The sequence below is a fragment of the Stegostoma tigrinum genome, chromosome 33, assembly GCF_030684315.1.
Source record: "Stegostoma tigrinum isolate sSteTig4 chromosome 33, sSteTig4.hap1, whole genome shotgun sequence".
Taxonomy (NCBI): domain Eukaryota; kingdom Metazoa; phylum Chordata; class Chondrichthyes; order Orectolobiformes; family Stegostomatidae; genus Stegostoma; species Stegostoma tigrinum.
Window position 1 is genome coordinate 955,875 of NC_081386.1, and position 24,993 is coordinate 980,867.

The window sequence follows — 24,993 nt, forward strand, 5'->3', positions numbered from 1 at the left end:
AAGGGGGAAACAGTCGATGTAGTATATTTCGACTTTCAGCAAGTGCTTGACAAAGTCCCACATAAGTGGCTATTGTGCTTGATTAAAGTGCATGGGATTGGGGCAAGTTTATTGAGATGGATAGTAAACTGGTTAGCAGAGAGGAAACAAAGCGTAGGAATTAGACCATCGTGAGTCAGGTTAGTTTTGTCCTACTGATGATGTGTTGTTGCAATAGTAATCCTGCTCAGTACGAGAGGAACCGCAGGTTCAGACATTTGGTGTATGTGCTTGGCTAAGGAGCCAACGGTGCGAAACTACCATCTGTGGGATTTTGACTGAACGCCTCGAAGACAGAATCCTGCGTAAACATAACGATACCCTAGCACCACGGATCTTTGGTTGGCCTGGAATAACCGACTCCGGTCGGTGCGTAGTGCCGTTCATTCAGGGCAGGAGCGCAGCTGTACAGGCGCCACCTCTCTCTTTTAAACGCACAGCATGTTCGTGTAGAACCTGGTGCTAAATCATTCATAGACGACCTGATTCTGGCTCAGGGTTTCGTAAGTAGCAGAACAGCTACCTCGCTGCGATCTATTGAAAGTCGTCCCTCGAGCCAAACAAAAAAAGGGACGGCACGGTGGCTCAGTGGTTAGCACTGCAGCCTCACAGCGCCAGAGACCCGGGTTCGATTCCCACCTCGGGCAACTGTCTGTGCGGAGTTTGCACATTCTCCCCCTGTCTGCGTGGGTTTCCTCCGGGTGCTCCGGTTTTCTCCCACAGTCCAAAGATGTGCAGGCTAGGGATTGGCCATGCAAAATTGCCCGTAGTGTTCAGGAGTGTGTGGGTTATAGGGGGATGGGTCTGAGTGAGATGCTTCAAGGGGCGGTGTGAACTTGTTGGGCGAAGGGACTGTTTCCACACTGTAGGAATCTAAGAATTAATGGGTCCTCTTCAAATTGGCAGGCAGTCACTAGTGAGGTGCCAAAAAATCAGCGTTGGTTCCGAAACTTTTCACAACATATATTAATGATTTGGATGAGAGAACAATATGTATGGTAGATGCAGGGAGGATGTTCCCAATGGTGGGCGTGTACAGAACCAGGAGTCACAGTCTGAGGATTCGGGGTAGACAACTTAGGACAGAGATGAGGGGGTATTTCTTTAACCAAAGAGTGGACAGCCTATGGAATTCATTACCACCAGAAATATTTGATGACAAAACATCAAATGTATTCAAGAGGTGACTAGATATAGCACTTGGGGCAAATGTAATCAGAGGCTATGGGAGAAAACAGGGTTTGGCTATCGAGTTAGATGATCAGCCATGATCATGAAGAATGGTGGAGCAGGCTCGAAAGACCAAATGGCCTCCCCCTGCTCCGATCTCCGAGTTTCTATGATGCACTTCAGTTATGGAAAAATATTGGGGACATCGGGACTGTGTACCTTGGACAGGAGAAGGCAAAGATAAGGTTTTACAGATATATTCAAAACCACAAGGGGTCTGGATAGAGTGGATAGATAGAAAGAAACTATTTCTATTTATAAATGAATTAAGAAGGGGTCAGTTTTAAAGCATTCTACAAAAAAGCATGTGTGAAGTGAGGAAAAAAATAATGTTTTCATATAACAAGTATACGAGGCATGAAAATACACTGCCTAGAAATGTGGTGGAAGCATATGCAACTGAGGCAATCACGAGCGTATGGTATGTTTTTTAATAGAACATTTTAAATAGAACACTGGGAAAAGGCACGAAATTAGCACTAAACAGCTGGTGCAAAAAATGATAGGCCAAACTGGTTCCTTCTGCACAATGTCAACTTGTGATTCTGTGATCTGGGGTAATATAAAGAGATGGGGTCTTAGCAGAATAGGTCTCTATCCAGTTCTTAATCTTTTGCACCCAGAGAACAGGCATTGAATCACTATGCAGCAAAGGTTAGGAAAGTCTGTCCCAAACATTGCATACAGAACAGAATTTCCTTTCACAAATTCATTTCCTTTTGACATTCTACTTTATCTGACAATACTTACATCGTAAAACAAATGATAGGAAAACTGGGAAAAAAAAACTTTTGTTTTTACCATGCTGGGCTCAGGAGGAAGATGTAGGTACAGAATTTGAGGACAGAGACTGTGAGGTTCTTGAGCAGATTGATTTAGGGAGTGAGAAGATATTGAAGGTTTTGACAGGCTTTGAAGTGGACAAGTCCACTGGTTTGGAAGCGCTGTGTCCCAGGCTACTGTGAGAAGCAAGGGAGGAAAGTACAGGCTCCAACACAAATTCTTAATTCTTCTTTGGCCACAGTGGAGATGCCAGAAGAACTCAAGGATTGTAAACGTGATTCCAATTTTCAAGAATGGTGAATGTGATAAAGCAGGGAATTACAGACTAGTGAGTCTCACATCAATGGTAGTGAAACTATTGGAGAAAATTCTGAAGACAACAAACAATCTCCTTGGAACAGGCAAAGTTTGATCAGGTTGTCAGCATGGCTTTGTAAGACCAAGGTCAAGCCTTGGAAATCTGATTGAATTTTGAGGTGATTGGAGTGTTGATGAACATAGTGCATGATGGACCCAAAATTGGTTTCACGGTAGGAGACACAGGGGAGGGGTTAAACTGAGGTTAGCATCCAGTGGAGTACCACAGGGATTAATGCTGGGTCCCTAATTGTTTGTTATATATATATAAATCACATAGATGAGAATGCTTGGGGCATGATAAGTAAGTTTACTTGGTTATAAGTGAAGAAGGTCTTAGGTTACAAGAAGATACAGATGGTCTGTTCAGATGATCAGACGAAACAGAATCCTGAAAAGTGTGCACTTTGGAAGAAATAACAAGACAGAGGAGTAGTCAATGAATGGCAGGACACTAGAAAGCTCAGAAGAGCTGAGAGATCTTAGGGTGCTTGTCCACAGATCCCTGATAGGATAGATCAGGATAGATTAATAGGGTGGTTCAGAAGGAATACAGGACAATTGTCATTATCTGCCATTGCATGGATTATAAGAGTAGAGAGGTAATGCTGGAGCTGTCAAAACTTTCGTCAAGCCACATCTGGAGTAGATTGTGCAGTTCTGGTCATCACACTATAGAATGGATTGCACTGGAGCAGGATCACTAGGAGGTTGCCTGGGTTGGAGCATTTTAGCTATGAAGGGGGCTGGATAGGCTCAGATTGTTTTCTTTCAAGAAGCCTGAGGGGATGTCCTGATTGAGATGTCTAATATTATGAGGGGCATGGACAGGATAGACAGGAAGCAACTGTTCTTCTCAGTTGAGGGGTCATTAATAAGGGGTTTAAGATAAAGGACAAGAAGTTTGCAAGAAATTTGAGGAAATACGTTTTCACTAGAGGGATGTAGGAATCTGGAATGTGCCATCCTCAGAGGGTAATAGAGGCTGAAAAGCTCAAAATCTTTGTGGATGAGCACTTGAAGTGTCATAATACTCAAGGCTATGGGCCAAGTGCTACAGGTGTAGACAGTTCAGAACAATCTCGACGGGCCAATTCTGTGCTTGCATGATTCTATAAATACTTGCTATCTTTGCTGACAGTTCAGTTACAACCCTATTTTTTGATGTAGAGGTGGTTTGTAATGTTAAAAAAAAACATTGTGCATTTATCTCATTCTTTTTATGTCCCAAATCACCTTATTTTGGAATGTAGAAACTATACTCACTGTAGTACTACAGGAAACACAGCAGCCAATTCGCACAAAGCAAGCTCTCACAAACAGCAATGTGGTAATGTGAGCAGATAATCTGCCGATACTGAATGTGGGATAAATACAGGCCCAGGACACTAACGTGAAATCCTCCACTCTGCAATGTTGATCATTCTGATTGTGATCTAATGACTGCAGACTGCTGCCAGCTTTAAATGCATGGAAACAGCTGTATGTAAATTAAAAGAAATGAAAATCCTGTTGTTTTTAGAGTCAGTGGGGGAAACTGAGCAGTGATGCACCTGACTGCATATCTTCAAAGCAAATATCAGTGTTTACATGTGCAGCCTTACAAATTCAAAGTTTGTGTGCAACAATTTCAGATCTTTTATTTTTTTGGTTTGGGCAGTAATTGTTGGGGATGATGCTGCTTTTCCATATACACCTTAGAACATAGAACATAGAACATAGAAAAGTACAGCACAGTACAGGCCCTTCGACCCACAATGTTGTGCTGTGGAATATTCCTAGTCCAAAAATAAAATAACCTAAACTACATTCCCCTCAATTCACTGCTGTCCATGTGCATGTCCAGCAGTCGCTTAAATGTCACTAATGACTCCGCTTCCACAACTACCACTGGTAAACTATTCCAAGCGCTCACAACTCTCTGAGTGAAGAACCCCCCTCTGACGTCTCCTCTATAGCTTCCTCCTAACACTTAAAACTATGAGGCCTCATGGCAGTCAATCCTGCCCTGGGGAAATGTTTCTGGCTATCGACTCTATCCATGCCTCTCATTACCTTGTACACCTCGATCAGGTCACCTCTCTTCCTCCTTCTCTCCAGAGAGAAAAGTCCGAGCTCAGTCAACCTCTCCTCGTAAGACAAGCCCTCCAGTCCAGGCAGCAGCCTGGTAAACCTCCTTTGCAACCTCTCCAAAGCCTCCACATTTTTCCTATAATAGGGCGACCAGAACTGGACACAATATTCCAAGTGTGGTCTCACCAGGGTTTTGTAGAGTAACGTCGCGGCTCTTAAACTCGATCCCCCTGTTAACGAAAGCCAAAACACCATATGCTTTCTTAACAACCTTATCCACTTGGGTCGCAACTTTGAGGGAACTATGCACTTGAACACCAAGATCCTGCCATTCCTCAACACTGCCGAGAATCCTGCCTTTAATCCTACATTCAGCATTTAAGTTCAACCTTCCAAAATGCATCACCTCGCATTTATCCAGGTTGAACTCCATCTGCAATTTCTCAGCCCAGCTCTGCATTCTGTTAATGTCTCGCTGAAGCCTACAATAGCCCTCGATACTATCAACGGCACCTCCAACTTTTGTGTCATCAGCAAACATACTAATCCACCCCTCAACCCCCCCATCCAAGTCATTTATAAAAACTACAAAGAGCAGAGGCCCAAGAACACAGCCCTGCGGGACATCACTCAGCACTGACCTCCAGGCAGAATACTTACCATCTACAACCACTCTCTGCCTCCTGTCAGCCAACCAATTCTGAATCCAGACAGCCAAATCACCCTGTATCCCATATCTCCTGACTTTATGAATGAGTCTGCCATGGGGAACCTTACCAAATGCCTTGCTGAAGTCCATGTACACCACATCCACTGCTCGACCCTCGTCAACCTGTCTCGTGACTTCCTCAAAGAACTCAATAAGACTGGTAAGGCACAACCTGCCCCTCACAAAGCCATGCTGACTCCCTTTAATCATGCTATGCTTTTCCAAAAAGTCATAAATCCTATCCCTCAGACTTCTTTCCAAAACCTTGCTGACCACAGACGTAAGACTGACTGGTCTGTAATTTCCAGGGATTTCCCTATTCCCTTTCTTGAAAAAAAGGAACAACATTTGCCTCCCTCCAATCTTCCGGTACGACTCCTGTGGAGAGTGAGGAAGCAAAGATCTTCGCCAGCGGCTTAGTAACCTCCTTTCTCGCTTCCCGGAGCAACCTAGGATAAATCTGGTCTGGCTCTGGGGACTTATCAATCTTAATGTTTGCCAAAATTTCCAGCACATCAACTTCCTCAATCTTGATCTGTTCAAGCCTGTTTTCCTGCTCCTCAAAGTTCTCATTCACAACAAGGTCCCTTTCCTTAGTAAAAACCGAAGCAAAAAACTCATTTTGGGCTTCCCCTATCTGCTCAGACTCCACACGCAAGTTCCCTACGCTATCCCTGATTGGCCCTACCTTCTCCCTGATCATTCTCTTATTCCTCACGTATGAGTAAAATGCCTTTGGGTTCTCCCTGATCCTTCCTGCCAAGCCTTTTTCGTGCCCCCTCCTGGCCCTCCTCAGTCCACTTTTGAGCTCCTTCCGAGCAAGCCTGTAATTCTCCTCCAGATACTTTTTTCATTACTTCTCCCATTATCAGCCCACTTTATCTTGCGTTATCCTCCTGTTTCTCAATTAATTTATCATATTTTCTACCATATTACAAACGTTCCTGTGTTCATTCTTCCATCACCAATTTGCTTATCTCCATACTTGCTTTCAAATCTGCACCAGTTTTAAATTTTTCCAGTTCTGATGAAAGATCTTGAACATATTAACTCTGTTTATCTCCATCACAGATACTGAAAATTTGCTGAGTGTTTCCAGCAATTTCTGTTTCTAAATTCAATATGGTCATTGCGCGTAGGAAGTGCTCATGCAATGCACTGCTCTTTAACCCGGATGCTGATGTGCATCACTAGCTGTAGAAAAATAAATATTTTACCTACACTGTTTTTGGCATTGATATTCACTCCCTTCTTCAAAAGCATTTCCATTGTGATCACGTCATTTCCCTTTGCTGCATCATGGAAATCCTGCTCTGACCATAGCACTTCAGGAAAAGAAAACAAGGTAAAATGTTAGCATGACAGAGTCTTACAATAACCCAGCAGAACATCACAGCTAGCATGATCACACACACACACACACACACACTCACTGTCCCTCTCTCTCTTTCTCCCCCTCATACATGCGTGCACACACATTCCCTCTCTCTCTCACAAACACACACACACGCATGTAAATCAATGGGTTGAATTTGCATTTGCAGATACATTTTATTTTGTTCAAAAAACACACAATTTGTAGACAATGTGGCATTTTATAAAACCAATCTGACTCCAAGTTGATACACAGCCAGATTCTAAACAAGGCCTCATACCTAAAATGCATTGTCTGACCTGGGATGTCACCTCTGGTATACTGAGGGAACTGATAAAACCTTTAGTTATCTCGGGGCAGTGACTTGAAAGGAATTCGGGAATTTGTATATTAATCCTACTAACTGATTAAAGATTTAACAGCCACCTTAGGTTTATTGAACACTGCATCAATTCTATAACCCTTTGATCTTCTGTTTATAAATTCTGCATCCCATGCCACCCCTTTCACTGACACCTGAAGGAGGAGTGAGATCCTGAAAGCTTCTGTCTTCGAATAAACCCATTGGACCATAACCTGGTGTCATGTGATTTTTGACCTTGTCCATCCCAGTCCAACTCCAGCACCTCCATATTATTCGCAAGAGTTAACTCAGAGAGAACTTTTCCAAATGCAGAAGAATCTAAAACTAGGTCAGTAAAGGCAAGATCAACCCAATCACGAAATAAGGGGAAATGTCTTTGTTTAAGAGAGTGAAGATGAGCCAGGTGAAATAGGAGGAGAGTTTATGGACAGCAGTGTGGATCATTTGTGCCAAATGACATGTACTTATGTTGCAAATTCTCAATGGTTCAATGTATCAGCTCACATCAGACAAAAATTGAATTCAATTTGTCTCTGTATTCATTACCTATTATTCCATTTATCCTATTTATTCCTCACTCTCCATCAGCCTTCACAAGGTACCCTGACTAATCCCACTACTACCACAATGTCTCTACCTGTAAAAACTTTATCCAGACTCTACACATGCAACACTCTGTGCCTTCCCTATTACCTCAGCCTGGGTATTCCTGACTTGAGAAACTACTGCACCGTTATCTTGTGCAAAATCGTTGTCTTTGGATGACTGTAAAATAAACTGTGATCTTATCAAATGGTCTACTCCTGCTCCTCATTTATATGATGACATACGGCATGTCTCAAATTTGTGACCAGCTTTCCCACAACTCCATATTTAATCCTCTGTAATCTGATCTTGTCATACCACTTAAACAAACCTAACCCAAATCAAAAATGACACTCTATCTATTTTAAGTACAAACATCTTTTATTCATATACAAACTGTAACCTCTCGAGTCCCTTAAGGATCTATCCTTGGCTCTTTCCTCTTTCTCCTCTACATGCTGATTCTGATATCATGCACAAACTGGAGTCAGATACTTAATACCGACTGCCCAGGTCTATTTCACTCCTAACTTTCTTAACCTCTCCATTTTCTACCATAAGAAAATTAAGTTATCTAGCTAGACCATGGCCTCACACTCCACACCTACAAACTGACTGCATTTTCTTCCACTCTCATAAGTTCACTCTCCGATTTGTCCATGCTGAGCTTTCAACAAATACACCCTATCCGTTCCAAAGAATGGAGGAACACAGCAGGCCAGGCAGCATCAGAACAGCAGGAAAGCTGACATTTCAGATCAGAACCCTTCTTCAGAGGGGTCCCGACCTTAAACATCAACTTTCCTGCTCCTCTGAAAGAACAGTGTCATATTTGCAACCAACCAGTCCTCCAGAACTAATCCTGTGTTCAGACAGACCCGGAAAATTTCTGTCAAAAGCTTGGCTATTTGCTCCCTTACCTTTCGCAGCAATCTAGGACGCTTCCCATCAGGCCTGGTGATTTCGCTCCCTTTTTAGCACGTCGTCTTTACCTATCACTATACTGCTTAAATGTTCAACACCAACACTTCAACTAAGACACTGTCATCATCTTCTAATGTGGTTAATACAGAAGCAAAATATTCATTTAGTATCTCTGCCATTTCCTTTGATTCAGGGAGCAGCTTACCCTGCTTGTTCCTATGGACCCCACTCTATCCTTCTTTAAGGATCAACATGTTTGAAGAACATTTTACTACTTGTTTTAGTATAACTTGCCAACCTTTCATGTTTCCTCTTAGCCTTCCTTATTCCAGCCTTGGCTTCTGCCCTACATTTGAGATACTGTTCCTGATTTCTATTGCTATTATTATTCCAGTATTAATTTTCCTTATTTTCTCAGCAATACCTTTTGTCATCCAGGATACTCCAGCTTTATTTCACATACATTTCATATGCATCTAGCATGCAAGCACGCTCTTAAAATTCTCCCACTTTTCATTTACCGTTTATCCACCAAAATGCATTCCAATCAACCTGCTCTGGTTCAAATTTAAGACCCTTAAAATCTTCACTTTTCCAGTCTGCAATCTTAATCATTTTATCCTTTTCCAACTTAATATTGAACATATTGTTGCTCACGATTTTCAAAATTGCCCCACTCTCCACATTCTCCACTCATTGCCTGCCTCATTTTCTAGGATCCAGATCCAGCAAACTAGAGGACTGGAAATGTATTGTTCCAGAAAGTTCTCCAACTCACATTACAAGGCTTTCTCCCCACATTCCACCTTTTTCCCAGTCCATCATGGGGCAATTGAAATTACCAACTATCACAACCTTACTTGTCCTGCAGATTTCCATAACCTACCTACAAATGCTCCCTTCTACTTCCTCCCCACTATTTGCCAACAAGGTCACTGCTCCTTTCCTGTTTCTCACTTCCAAACATGTAGATTGTAATTCATCAACTGCATCTCATTCGAGGGCAATGATCCTACCTCAAGTCCACTCCATTAACACCTCCGCCCTTTTTGCCCACCCTGTTTCTACTAAAAACCTTATACCCCAGGATGTTGAGTCCTGTTACCGCACAAACCACTTTTTTTAATCAATGCTGCTCCAGAGCAATTTCTGCTTCCAGTTCCACAATTTTATTCACTGTACTCCATGCACTTACACATACAATTTAACCCTGCCCTTATCTCTGCACAGTTTCACACCATATAACTGTATTCGTTGTGCACCTCATCTGAAATTGCCCAGTGGAAACTACAAAGTCTTAATTCAATACCAGGTTCAGTAATCCACACAACATGAACATCAAAATAATTAATATGAATACTGAACAATGATCTCAATTCCTGTAGGGCATCATTACTGTCTGCAGCAGATGCAAACCTTTTTTTTATTCATTAATATTATTCATTTTATTCTTAATGACTGCTTACTGCCAATGGCCCTTGAGGTACTTCTCAATTCACCTTAATTATTATCATGGCTAACCCACCCGGCCTGTACATCCCTCAACACTAAGAACAATTTACCATAGCCAATTCACCTAACCTGCACCTCTTAAGATTATGGGAGGAAACCAGAGCACCTGATAGAAACCATGCAGACGCAAGGAGAATGTGCAAACGCTACACAGACCATCACCCAATGCTAGAATCAAACTCGGGTCCCTGGCACTCTGACTGAACCACTGTGCCGCTTTGGGCCTCATGCACCAGGAGCCTGGGCTTGATTCCAGTCTTGGGTGATTGTCTGTGTGGAGTTTGCATGTTCTCTCCATATCTGCATGAGTTTCGGCCAGGTGCTCTGGCTTACTCCCTCAGTTCAAAGGCATTTAGGTTAGGTGATTGTCTGTGGAAAATTGCTACGCAGTGTCCAAGAACATGAGTGGGTTAGCATGGTAAATCTGCAGTTACGCAGTTAGGGTCGGGGGGGGGGCTGTGTCCGGGTGGGATGTTCTTCAGTCAGTACTGGCTTGATGAGCAGAATAGCCTCTTGTCGCACTGTAGTGATTCTATGGTTACTAACATATGAGGCATTGATCTTCAAGATATCTGCTTGCATACCCCAGCACCTCTAGCTGACCATCACATTCTTGGCTGTCCCTTCCACTGGACTGTCAAGTATTAAGGCTCTGCATTTCTACTTCTGCCAGTCAGTACTTAAAACCCTTCTTAAGATCAACATTTGACTGGTGACAACAACAGAAATAGGTATAGTAATTGAAGCACAGTTGGAGCAAAACAGAAGTCAAGAGCTACTTTGAATTGTCAATACCCTACTGACAGAAAAAGGCCATTCAGCCCGCTGTCCCTGGTTTCTACAGTGAGCCCCATTCCCTATTTTTTTGTCATAGACCTTTGAGAGTTGATGTATTTTACTACACGAATACATTTTTTTAAAACGGGAACGTTATTGCCCTGGAGGTGAAATATGGAGCCGTTTCCTCGCAATTGATGAAATATTTGCGCAGCCCGCGACCATGAAAACAACATTTATATAAACTACATGCTTCACAGAAGGTCCCACCGAAGTGAGAGGCCCTAAGCAGGAACGGAACACCACACCGCCCCCGCCGCACGGACTCGGCTACTCACGGCTCTCTCCGTCCGCCATTCCCGCCGCGCCGCACCGTCCCGCCCCCTGGGTCCAGCGCCAGGCGGTGCCTGAGCCCGAGTCTGGCGCCCACGGAATGACAGCCCCGAATGGGGTAAGGGGGGGATACACACCCGGGGAGTGACGGGCCCGAATGGGGTAAGGGGGTTTACACACCCGGGGAGTGACGGGCCCGAAAGGGGTGATGGTTGGAGGATACACACCCGGGGAGTGACGGGCCCGAAAGGGGTGATGGTTGGAGGATACACACCCGGGGAGTGACGGGCCCGAATGGGGTAAGGGGGGGGATACGCACCCGGGGAGTGACGGGCCCGAATGGGGTAAGGGTGGGGTACACACCCGGGGAGTGACGGGCCCGAATGGGGTAAGGGGGGGGATACACACCCGGGGAGTGACGGGCCCGAATGGGGTAAGGGGGGGATACACACCCGGGGAGTGACGGGCCCGAATGTGGTAAGGGGGGGATACACACCCGGGGAGTGACGGGCCCGAATAGGGTAAGGGGGGGGATACACACCCGGGGAGTGACGGGCCCGAATAGGGTAAGGGGGGATACACACCCGGGGAGTGACCGGCCCGAATGGGGTAAGGGGGGGATACACACCCGGGGAGTGACGGGCCCAAATGGCGTAAGGGGGAGATACACACCCGGGGAGTGACGGGCCCAAATGGGGTAAGGGGGGGATACACACCCGGGGAGTGACGGGCCCAAATGGGGTAAGGGGGGGATACACACCCGGGGAGTGACGGGCCCAAATGGGGTAAGGGGGGGATACACACCCGGGGAGTGACGGGCCCGAATGGGGTAAGGGGGGTTTACACACCCGGGGAGTGACGGGCCCGAATGGGGTAAGGGGGGGATACGCACCCGGGGACTGACGGGCCCGAATGGGGTAAGGGGGAGATACACACACACCCGGGGAGTGACGGGCCCGAATGGGGTAAGGGGGGGATACACACCCGGGGAGTGACAGGCCCGAATGCGGTAAAGGGGGGGGGATACACACCCGGGGAGTGACAGGCCCGAATGGGGTAATGGGGGGGATACACACCCGAGGAGTGACGGGCCCGAATGGGGTAAGGGGGGATTCACACCCGGGGAGTGACAGGCCCAATGGGGTAATGGGGGGGAGAATACACACCCGGGTAGTGACAGGCTCGAATGGATTAAGTGGGGGGAGAATGCACACCCGGGGAGTGACAGGCCCGTAAGGAGGGGAGAATACACACCCAGGGAGTGACAGGCCCGAATGGGGTAAGGGGTGATACACTCCCGGGGAGTGACAGGCTGGAAAGGGGTGATGGGTTGAGTATACACACCTGGGGAGTGACAGGCCTGTAAGGCGGGGCGGGGTGGGGTGGAGAATACACACCCGGGGAGTGACAGGCCCGAATGTGGTAAGGGGGGAATACACACCTGGTGAGTGACAGGCCTGAATGGGGTAAGGGGGGATACACACCCAGGGGGTGACAGGCCCAAAAGGGGTGATGGGTGGAGAATACACACCCGGGGAGTGACAGGCCGAAAGGGGTAAGGGTTGGGGGGGATACACATTTGGAGAAAACCCGCCTCTCCATCCCGTCAATTGTATTTCCCTGTTGCTCTCCCTACTGTCCCTCTGTGCCACATACACACAACCATTTCTCTCCACCATGTCCCTCTCCCCTACTACCTCACACCGCCACCCTCTCCCCTTTATTCCCCAAGTATAGCTCCCTCACCCCACCCCCACCCCCATCACTTGTCCTCAACCTGTCACTCCTGCCCCTTCTACACTGTGTTACTGTCATCCCTCCCCTCCACAGTGTCACTCTGTACATTCACCATCGATCTCCCCATTGCCTCCCTCACTAACCTGTCCCTTTCCCGTACTATCACCATCATCCCTTTTCCCCCACCATCCCTCTCTTCTATTGTCACTTTCCATGACCATCCCTCCCCCAAACCGCTGTCTTCACTATCCCTTTCCCGCATCATATCCCTCCCCTAGGTCCTTCTTCCCCTCTGCCATTCTCTTCTAATGACCCTGTTTCACCTGTCCTTTATTCTTCCCACCGCAGTCATAATCTCCCTCTGTGTCATTCATTTAATACCTACCAAGCCCCTCTTGGACCGGCCCGGCCCAGTTTGATGTTCTTCTCTGGACACAGTATCTATGCACTTGCACCTGGATATTCTCAATGCACTGATGTACTAATCACTTTGCAGTCAATGCAGTTTATAGGGGGGCCTGATTAAAGAAAGTACGATTTACCAACACAATCATGGACGGGGTATAATTTTAAAGATTTGATGTATGATCATTCCCTGTACTTATGATCGGCTCCTTTATTGTGTTCCAACTTGAGTATAAAACAACTTGCAAATAGACTCCAGAACAAAACCCAATCACAACCTGGCCTGTAGTGTGTTTGAAAGAGTCATAGACTCAAGGGTGCAAAAGGTGGCCATGTTATCCATGCTGGCTCTCCCCTCAGAATCAACTGGTCCTGTTATCCTGTAGAGTTACAAATTTATCTCCAATGGTGATCCTGGTCAATATTGGGTGATATGGGCAAGTTACTGGTCATCTATTTAAGAAAAGGTTTGCTGCAGCATTAGAAGAAAGGAAATTAAGTATGGAATAGAGAAATTTTTCTGCATTCAGTGGAATGAGACTATTCTTGGAATGGACAAGCCCTCTAATCCAGAAAGCTCGATTCCCAGGCTACCATGGGACGTGGGGCTGAACATAATGGAAGACTTTGCTGGAGTTTTCCAATTTGGTTATGCTAGAGAATTGGAGAGGTGAAAATATGATACTTTTATTCACTTATGGATATTAGGATGTACAAGCCAGTCAGTTTAGTATCTTTTTTAAAAAAAGCCGTTTAGTATCTGTGCCGGGTAAGATTTTAGAAACAATACACATGGAACACAGTTTGCATCATTCAGAAAGGTTTGAGTTAATTAAGTAGAGCCAGCACAGAATTATAATTAGTAACCGACTCAACACGCATGACTGATGCAATTTGCAAAGAAGGGAACAAAGAAGGTTGATTCCGGTGTAATGAGGTTCTTGCACCAGGCCCTAATGTCTTGACGACTGACTTTAGACATTCAATGTGTTTAACAATCTCATTATATTTTAGCTTGAGCAGTAACATTCCACAATACAGCATGGAATCATGGTGGACGTGATGGAGAGGAATTTGTCAGAGATGGAACAGTTGGTTGAAGAGTCAAAACTGACCAAGGCCATGTCGGAGGCCAATGCAGCTCTAGACTCTTTGGGCTTGGCTGTTGGAGGAAGAAGTTGAATTATTAAGCTTAAACCACGGATATGCTTCAAATGGTCTTTTGCTTAACTCTGAAGAAATAGGAAGCCCATACCTCTTCGCAATATTCTACCTGTTAATGGGAATGAGGCTGGATAGATTTGCAAAAATACTAGAAATGTCTAAAGACCCATTGGCCAAAGGCCGTGTGGTGATCCATGTAAGTATCCCAGAAATGTATCATAATATAAATTTGGTAAGAAGGTGTCAAGAATTCTCAATCTTTGCTCATGTGTTTTATGTGTATCAGCCTATGACACAGGGCCTTAGAATCATTTGAGTAGCAGGGAATTGGGCTATTTTCCTACTATCCCACACCATCACTGTTCTCGAAAGCTCGTGCCAGTAGTTCCCAAGTGGCCAACATCAGGCTACGCTTGCTCTTCATGTTTCATATGTAGCAGAGATACCATGTGGTGTCACTGTATGAGCAGCTGTAGCTACTGTTGGAGGAAAGACTGGAGCGCCCATACAGATCGCTAGGTTCAGTGATAAAGACATTTACCTTCAACCCAAGAACTCTGGTAAATGTGCTTAAAGCTGTCACTGTTTCGGAGAATGGACCTACTATGGAAGTCATCTTCAGCATCATCTCAAAGGTAACCATCAGCCCATTGGAGGACACACCAAAGAAGGAATCTCATTTATACTGTTACCCAAATACAAGGAACTTTCAGAGATAGTAAGAACTGCTGATGCAGGAATCTGAGATAACACAATATGGAGCTGGAAGAACACAACAGGCTAGGCAGCATCAGAGGAGCAGGGAAGCTAACATTTCGGGTCGGGACCCTTCATAAAATGAAGAAGGACCCCGACCCGAAGCGTCAGCTTTCCTGCTGCTCTGATGTTGCCTGGCCTGCTGTGTTCCTCCAGCTCCACACTGTTATTAGATTAGATTAGATTCCCTACAGTGTGGAAACAGGCCCTTCGGCCCACCAAGTCCACACCGCCCCTTGAAACATCCCACCCAGACCCTGACCCATACCCCTATGACCCACACACCCCTGAACACTACGGGCAATTTAGCATGGCCAATCCACCTAACCTGCACATTTTTGGACTGTGGAAGGAAACTGGAGCACCCAGAGGAAACCCACGCAGACACAGGGAGAATGTGCAAACTCCACACAGACAGTTGCCCGAGGCTGGAATTGAACCCGGGTCCCTGGCGCCCTGAGTCTGCAGTGCTAGCCACTGAGCCACCGTGCAGCCCCTTGGTGTACTCATGTTCTACTTGATATTCAAGGAGATGCTTGAAAAACTAGAAACCATTATATCCTCCTTGTTGAAACTCAACTTGAACGTCAAATCAAGGCATTGCCAACTTTTCTGTTGCCAAGTTTGTAGATGCCACAAAAATAAGCAGAAAGGTACAAAGGTGCAGCAGATAATCAGGAAGGTTAATTGAATTTCAAGAGTGGGGAAATCTTATTAGAATGGTACGAAGTGCTGGTGAGACTATACTGAGTAATGTGAGCTACTTTGGTCCCCTTATTTAAGGAAAGATATTATTTCATTGGAGGCTGCTCAGAGAATGTTCACTAGGATGTTCCCCAGTATGAAGGAATTGTCTTATGAGTAAGCCTTAAAATAGGTAGGGAATTCATTGAAATTTAGAAGAGTGAAATGTGATATAATTGAAACATATAGAATAGAATATCCTTTATCGTCATTTGTATTTCAACACAAGTGTAGGCGTGCAGTGAAAAGTTTTTACAATGGCTGCCTTTTAATGGCTCCATATTAGATACAAGTACCTAAGTACAAATCTTAGAGTTAAAAATGTGGTCACATACAAAGAGGATTGAAGAAAGTATAAGCATTACTTATAGAGATAGTTACAACATAGTGAAAAGGTTTTAAATTACAGCAGCTCAGCATGTGGTACCAGGCCCAATTCCAGCAACTGTCCCCTATTCACTCCACTGTCCAGCCCGTACCTCACTGGCAGTCAGCAGCAACCAGGTAAAGTCACACTGTACCGAGATTTGTACCCCGGCCCCTCCATCGCTCCGGGACTTGGCTTCTCTGTCGCCGCCTTGGACTGCCTGCTCCCGCACTCGCCTTTGGCTGCACTGAATTGCCTTCACCAACTCACCACTGGTTGCCTGCTCCCTCCGGCTTCTACTTGCACCACCGACTCTCGCTCACTGCCTGTGTGATGCTGCAAGACGCGCTACTCACTGTTCTAGGGCACAAGGGCTCACTGCTTGGGATTTGCTTCTGACTGTGGTGCCAAGGGGAGAAAAAAAAGGAAAAAAATAAGGAAAATAAAAGGAGTGCTCTCAGGAGTGACCTAATTTGCTGCCATCCTGAGCTGCATGAGGGGCACAGTCTCAGGATAAAGGCATCCCAATTTAAGAGTCTCAGAAGAAGAATTTCTTCTCAGAGAGTTAAGAGTCTTTGGAACGCCATACCACAGGGAGGTGTGGGAGCAGAGTCCTTTTGTATGTTTAAGCTGAGACAGAACGTAGAACAGTACAGCACAGTACAGGCCTTTCGATCCACAATGTTGTGCTGAGCTTTTACCTAACACAAAGATCTAACTAACCTCCACCCCTACCTTATACTATCATCCATATGCATATCTAATAGCTGCTTAAATGCCCATAATGAGGCTGAAGCATTCCATGCCCCGAAAACTCTCTGAGTAAAGAACCTACCTCTGACATCTCCTCTATATCAACCTCCACTCACTTTAAAACTCACCTCCCATCCTACGTTATTCTAAAGAGAAAAGCCCGAGCTCTCTCAACCTTTCCTCATAAGACCTTCCCTCCATTCCAGGAAACATCCTGGTAAATCTCCTCTGCACCTTTTCCAATGCTTTCACTTCTTACCTGTAATGAGGCAACCAGAACTGGACACAATACTCCAGATGTGGCCGAACCAGACTTTTGTATAGCTGAAGCGAAACTTCATGGCTCTTGAACTGAATCCCTCTATTAATGAAAGCTAACACACCATATGCCTTCTTAACAAATCTATCCACCTGGGAGGCAGCTTTCAGGGAACAGTGAACCTGAACCCCAAGATCCCTCTGCTCCTCCACACTGCCAAGAATCTTTCCGTTAATCCTGTATTTTGCTTTCAAATTTGTCCTTCCACCTCACACTTTTCAGGGTTAAACTCCATCTGCCACTTCACAGCCCAGCTCTGCATCCTGTCAATGCCTCTTTGTATCATAGAATAGCCCTCCGCACAATCCACAATTCGACCCACCTTCATATCGTCTGTGAACTTACAAATCCACCCTTCCATTCCTATATCCAAATCATTTATTAAAATCACAAATAGAAGAGGTCCCAGAACAGATCCTTGTGGTACACTACTCATAATTGAGCACTATGTTGACTATTTTTCATCCATTACCACCCTTTGTCTTCTAAGGGTCAGCAAATTCTTGTTCAAGAAGGAGAGGAGGGACATTCCTGGTAATTACAGACTAATGAGCCTTACTTTGGTTGTGGGCAAAGTGTTGGAAAGGATTGTAAGAGATAAGATTTATAATCATCTAGAAAGGAATAATTTGATTAGGGATAGTCAACACGGTTTTGTGAAGGTGATAATGGGAACTACAGATGCTGGAGAATCCAAGATAACAAAGTATGGAGCTGGATAAACACAGCAGGCCAAGCAGCATCTCAGGAGCACAAAAGCTGACGTTTCGGGCCTAGACCCTTAACCTTATTGATTTCTTTGAGAAGGTGACTAAACAGGTGGATGACAGTAAAGCAGTTGATGTGGTGTGTATGGCTTTCAGTAAAGGTTCCTCACTGTAGGCTATTGCAGAAAATTCAGAGGCATGGGATTGAGGGTGGTTTAGTGGTTTGGATCAATAATTGGACAGTTGAAAGAAGACAGAGGGGGTGGTGGTTGATGGGAAATGTTCATCCTGGAGTGCAGTTACTAGTGGTATACCGCAAGGATCTGTTTTGTGTCCACGGCTTTTTGTCATTTTTACAAATGACCTGGATGAGGGTGTAGAAGGATGAGTTAGTAAATTTGCAGAGTCAGAGGAGTTGTGGGTAGTGTGGAAGGATGTTGCAGGTTACAGAGGGACATAGATAAGCTGCAGAGATGGGCTGAGAGGTGGCAAATGGAGTTTAATGCGCAAAAGTGTGAGGTGATTCACTTTGGAAGGAGTAACAGGAATACAGAGTACAGGGCTAATGGTAAGATTCTTGGTTGTGTGGATGAGCAGAGTGATCTCGGTGTCCATGTATATAGATCCCTGAAAGATGCCACCCAGGTTGATAGGATTGTTAAGAAAGTGTACAGTGTGTTACGTTTTATTGGTAGGGGGATTGAGTTTCGGAGCCATGAGGTCATGTTGCAGCCGCACTTGGAGTATTGCGTACAGTTCTGGTTGCCGCATTATAAGAAGCATTGGAAAGGGTGCAGAGGAGATTTACCAGGATGTCGTCTGGTATGAAAGAAAGGTGTAATGAGGAAAGGCTGAGGAAATTGAGGCTGTTTTCGTTAGAAAGAGGTGACCTAGTAGAGACATACAAGATGATCAGAGGATTAGATGGGGTGGACAGTGAGAGCCTTTTTCCTCATTTGGAGATGGCCAGCACGAGGGGACATAGCTTTAAATTGAGGGGTGATAGATATAGGACAGAAGTCAGAGGTAGGTTCTTTACTCAGAGATAAGTAAAGGTGTGGAATGCCCTGCTTGCAACAGTAGCAGACTCGCCAAGTTTAAGGGCATTTGAATGGTCATTGGATAAACATATGGATAATACTGGAATAGTGTAGGTTTGATGGGCTTCAGTTTGGTTTCACAGGTCACCGCAACACCAAGGGCCAAAGGGCTTGTACTGCGCGATAGTGTTCCATGTTCTATGTTCTGAATCCAATCTGCTACATTTCCCCCTATCCTATGCCTCCTTACTTTCTGCATGAGCCTGCCATGGGCAACCTTATCAAATGCCTTACTTAAATCCATGTATACCACATCCGCTGCCCCCTTATCCACGTGTTTGGTCATCTCTTCAAAGAATTCATTAAGGTTGGTGGGGCATGAGCTACTCCTCACAAATCTGACTATCACGAATCACACTGTGCCTAGCCAAGTGATCATAAATTCTGTCTTTCAGACCCCTTTACAAGAACTTGCCCACCATTGATGTAAAACTAACTGGCCTATAATTTCCGGAGTTATCCCTATTCCCTTTTTTGAACAAGGGAATGATGTTTGCCTCTCTCCAATCTTCCGGTGCTATACCTGTGGACAGTGATGACAAAAAGATCATTGCCAAAGGCGCAGCAATCTCTTCCCTTGCTTCCCATAGAATCCTTGGATAAATCCCATCAGGCCCGAGGGACTTATCTATCTTCAAGTTCCTCAAAATTCCTAGTACATCTTCCTTACTAACATCGACCTCCTCTACCCTACCAGCCTGTTTCACACTGTCCTCCTTTACAACTAGGTTCCTCTCAGTTGTGATTACTGAAGAAAAATATTCATTAAGGACCTCTGATATCTCTTCAGGCTCCGTGCACAAATTCCCTTCACAATCCTTGATCAGCCTTATCCTTTCTTTCATCATTCTCTTATTCCTCATGTATGTGTAAAAAGCCTTAGTTTTACTCGATCCTATCTGCCAAGGTTTTCTCATGCCCCTTTATATATCTTCTAAGGCCTTTCTTCAGTTCCTTTCCGACTAACTTGTATCCCTCCAGAGCTTTTTCCAATTCTTGTTTCATAAACCTTATATAAGCATCCTTCTTCCTCTTTAACCAGTTGTTCGACCTCTCTTGAGAACCAAGGCACCCTCACTCGACCACGTCGTCCCTGCCTGCGAGGGACAAACATATCGAGCACATGCAGTATGCACTCCTTCGACAATCTCCACATTTCTATAGTGCTCTTCCCTGACAGCATCTGTTCCCATTTTATGTTACCCAGTTCTTGCCTAACAGAATTGTAATTACCCTTCCCCCAATTATAAATCTTAGCCAGCTGTATGTGCCTATCATGACTATTTCCATGACTATCGTAAAAGTAACAGTGTTGTGCTTGCTACCGCCAAAATGCTCTCCTACCAACAGGTCTAACACTTGGCCCAGTTCATTGCCAAGCACCAAACCCAAAGTGGCATCTCCTCGTGTTGGTCTATCTACGTACTGTGTCAGGCATCCTTCCTGAATGCACTGGACAAAATCCGCTCCACCTAAACTATTACAGCTAAAAGTTTCCAATCAATATTTGAAAAGTTGAAGTCACCCATGACGACAACCCTGTGACTCCTCTGCCTTTCCAGTATCTGCCTCTCAATCTGCTCCTCCATTTCTTTGCAACTACTCAGCAGTCAGTAAAAAAACCAACAAAGTGACTGCTGCGTTCTTGTTCCTGACCTCAACCCAAACTGACTCTGAAGACATATCATTCTCGAACTGCCTTTCAGCTGCTCTACTCGCCCTAACTTTATTATAAGTAATTACAGAGGCCAGTATTGCAAAGTGATTGAGAAGGATTCTAGGGAGAAGTCAGCTTGCTCACCATAACTGCAGAGGAGATCATGGAGGACCTGGTGCTCAATGGAAGGGAGAGCATCCATGACAGGACGGTAATAAGAAGTGACTGAGGAGGATTGAAAGGGAAGTTAGTGGGAGATGGAGAACTGTGACCAATGGTATTCCACAGGGATCCATGTTGGGACCACTGTTGATTGTGATATACGTAAATGATCTGGAGGAAGGTATAGATGGTCTGATTAGCAAGTTTGCAGATGACACTAAGATTGGTGGAGTAGCAGATAGTGAAGGGGACTGTCGGAGAATGCAGGAGAATATAGATAGATTGGAAAGTTGAGCAGAGAAATGGCAGATGGATTTCAATCCAGGCAAATGCGTGGTGATGCTTTTTGGAAGATCTAATTCAACAGCGAACTATATGGTAAATGGCAAAGCCCTGGGGAAAATTGATGCACAGAGAGATCTGGGTGTTCAGGTCCATTGTAACCTGAAGGTGGCAACGCAGGTCAGTAGAGTAGTCAAGAAGGCATATGGCTTGCTTTTCTTCATTGGACGGGCTATTGAGTACGAGAGTTGGCAGATCATGTTACAGTTGTATAAAACTTTGGTTCGACCACATTTGGCATACTGCGTACAGTTCTGGTTGCCACATTACCGAAAGGATGTGGATGCTTTGGAGAGGGTGCAGAGGAGGTTCACCAGGATGTTGCCTGGTATAGAGGGTGCTAGCTATGAAGAGAGGTTGAGTAGATTAGGATTATTTACATTAGAAAGACAGATGTTGAGGGGGGGAGGTTGAGGTTTCCAAAATCATGAGAGGTATATACAGGGTGGGTAGCAAGAAGTTTTTTTTTCCCAGAGTGGGGAACTCAATTACTAGGGGTCACGATTTCAAGGTGAGAGGGGAAAAGTTGAAGAGAGATGTGCATGGAAAGTTCTTTACGCAGAGGGTGATGGGTGCCTGGAACGTGTTGCCTACGGAGGTGGTGGAGGCAGGCACGATAGCATAATTTAAGATGTATGTAGACAGATACATGAATGGGCAGGGAGCAGAGGGCTATTGATCCTTGGTGTCAGGTTTAGATAGAGGATCTGGATTGGCACAGACTAGGAGGGCCAAAGGGCCAGTTCCTATGCTGTAATTTTCTTTGTTCTTTGTTTCTTGTTCTTTGGTTCTGAAAGAAATTGGATCACTAACCACAACTAACAACGGGATTCACAGAGGACTGGGCGTCCTTGTGTGCATTTAAGGCTGAGATTCTTGATCAGTGGGGAATCAAGCATTGCATAAAAAGGGCAGAAAAGTGGACATAAGGAATATCAAATCAGCCGTGATGCTACTGAAATGTGTCTTGGTCTTGAGATGCTGAATGGCCTACTTAAACTTGGAAAAAGCCTTTCTGATTTGATGAACCAAGCATTCTAACATTATCATCGTTGTCACCAATATCTTCCAAATTATTTGCCACAATGCTCTATCATCTACTCTTCACAGAACCACAGATGCACTTTATCTTTTTATTCAATTTACATTTCTAATCTGTATGTGTGTCGTTACTTTTCATGTATTTAGTAGCTAATAAGCTAATTTAACTCAAGAAAACCTGGTTAATTTTGCTCCATTTGAAACAATTGAACTGGGAAAGGTATCCACAATGGAAGGGGTCCTTTTATAGGGATCATGAAGGTATTTAAAAATCTAACACGCTTATTATAGCTAACAATTATGTACAAACATTACTTTCACACACACATCAGTATCTCACCTAGCATGAGATTACACAGCATGCTTCATGTAGCATGTCATCCTTTACGCAATCCTGGTATAAGATGGAGAAAGACACCATTAAACCCTTTGATCACATGTAGTGATAATGCCATGGCCATGTCTCATCAAGGTATATTGACATACTGATGAGACAGAATGTAGTTACTGTAGGAAATTTGCATAAAGCTGAGCATAGTTGTTACCCTCACCCACGATGTGTTAATGAAACAGAAGAATGCTGAAATGTTTCGATCCTCTAGGGTAACATACCGTAAATTCAGACTCATATCTAAAATTAAAGCTTTTTTGTAAGGTACTCCACTTTACATGACATTCAGACAAGGTTGAAAGCATGGTCTAGGTTTCTAAACTAAATAAGAGCTATTTATTTTAAGCAATTACATAGCGAGTAGTGAGAAGTGACTGAGGATGATTTGGGGAGCAATCTGGACTTCTCAATACCAAATAACACAGAAGTTATGGCATCGGCAAGGTACCATGTAGCAACTGTGAAAGTATTGCAGTTTACATTTTATAATTCTCTCTATTTTCCCCCCTGCATTCCCATTAATATTGAAATGCATCAATTTTGTGAGGCATGTGGTACTGGAATGTTTCACAGCAGGGTGTAACATTATGGAATGGTACAATACGTTTGGTGCCTCAGTCACAACTGTACAATGCATAAATAAGTATCAGTAAACATCAAATGAGATTGGAAGCTTTATTTTTAAAGCTTATTATAGATATTTTTAACATTATGATATACCTCTGGAACAGGTGGGACTTGAATTCATGGGGTGTGGTCCAGAAATAGAGATACAACCAGTTAACAGGCGCATGAACAGTTTATCATATATAATATTGTCTCCGAATCATACCTGAGGTTTCATAATACTTTATAAATTCATAGATTGAATTGATGCATTTGATCACTTTTATAAACTTTTAACTTAGTTTTTAATTAAAGACAATAAGGTGTCATAGAGTAATACAGCATGGAAACAGGCCCTTCAGCCCAAATGTTCCATGCTGACCATGGTGCCCACACAGCTGGGTCCAGTTGCCTGCATTTGGTCCATTGCCCTCTAAATCTGTCCCATCCATGTACCTACCCAATGCTTTTTAAATGTTGCTATGGTACCTGCTTCAACTACTTTCTCCAGCAGCCTGTTCATAAGAACATAAGAACGAGGAGCAGGAATAGGCCATCTGGCCCCTCGAGCCTTCCCCGCCATTCAATAAGATCATGGCGGATCTTTTTGCGACTCAGCTCCACTGACCCACCCACTCACTGTAACCCTTGATTTCTTTACTCTTCAAAGATGTATCTAGCCTTGCCTTAAAAACATTCAGCGAGGTAGCTTCAACTGCTTCACTGGACAGGGCGTTCCACAGATTCACAACCCTTTGGGTGAAGAAGTTCCTCCTGACCTCAGTCCGACATCCCTTTACTTTGAGGCTATGCCCCCTTGTCCTAGTTTCAACTGCTAGTGGAAACAACCTCCCTGCCTCCACCTTATCAATTCCCTTCATAATCTTATATGTTTCTATAAGATCTCCCCTCATTCTTCTGAATTCAAATGAGTGTAATCACAGCCTACTCAGTCTGTCCTCAAAATCCAAACCTCTCAACTCTGGAATCAACCAAGTGAACCTCCTCTGCACCCCCTTCAGTGCTAGTATATCCCTCCTCAAGTAAGGAGACCAAAACGGCACACATTACTCCAGGTGTGGTCTCACCAGGATCCTATTCAGCTGCAGCATAGCTTTTCTGTTTTTAAACTCGATTCCTCTAGCAATGGCAGACAAAATTCCATTTGCCTTTTTTAATTTCTTGCTGCACCTGCAATCCTACTTTTAGCGATTCATGCACACAGACACCCAAGTCTCTCTGCACAGCAGCGTGCTGCAATTTTTTACCCTTTGAAACATAGTTCATTTTACTGTTATTTCTACCAAAATGGATGACCTCGCACTTACCAACATTGTACTCCATCTGCTAGACCTTTGTCCACTAACTTAGACTATCTATATCCCTCTGCGGACTTTCAGTGTCTTCTGCACACTTTGCTCTACCACTCACCTTAGTGTCATCTGCAAACTTTGACATACCACACTTAGTCCCCAACTCCAAATCATCTCTGATAACCAAGTGTGAAGCTGGATGAACACAGCAGGCCAGGCAGCATCTTAGGAGCACAAAAGCTGATGTTTTGGGCCTAGACCCTTCATCAGAGAATCATCCAAATCATCTCTGTTAATTGTAAACAATTGCAGTCCCAACACTGATCCCTGAGGCACACCACTTGCCACTGACCGCCAACCAGAAAAAC

General features: G+C 44.5%; 1 protein-coding gene across 2 annotated transcripts in view; it reads right to left on the minus strand.

The window, feature by feature from the left end:
* ankdd1a (ankyrin repeat and death domain containing 1A) overlaps positions 1 to 11,214 on the minus strand; it is a 189,664-nt gene extending 178,450 nt beyond the window's left edge. For both annotated transcript variants that reach the window (XM_059639229.1, XM_048563010.2), the window contains exons 1-2: positions 11,067 to 11,214; positions 6,413 to 6,516 (exon numbers count right to left, since the gene is read on the minus strand). In XM_059639229.1, coding sequence (XP_059495212.1) covers positions 6,413 to 6,516; positions 11,067 to 11,085 — 123 coding nt within the window. In that variant the 5' untranslated portion in view covers positions 11,086 to 11,214. The remainder of the gene's footprint in view (positions 1 to 6,412; positions 6,517 to 11,066) is intronic.
* Between the last annotated feature and the right edge of the window lie 13,779 nt (positions 11,215 to 24,993).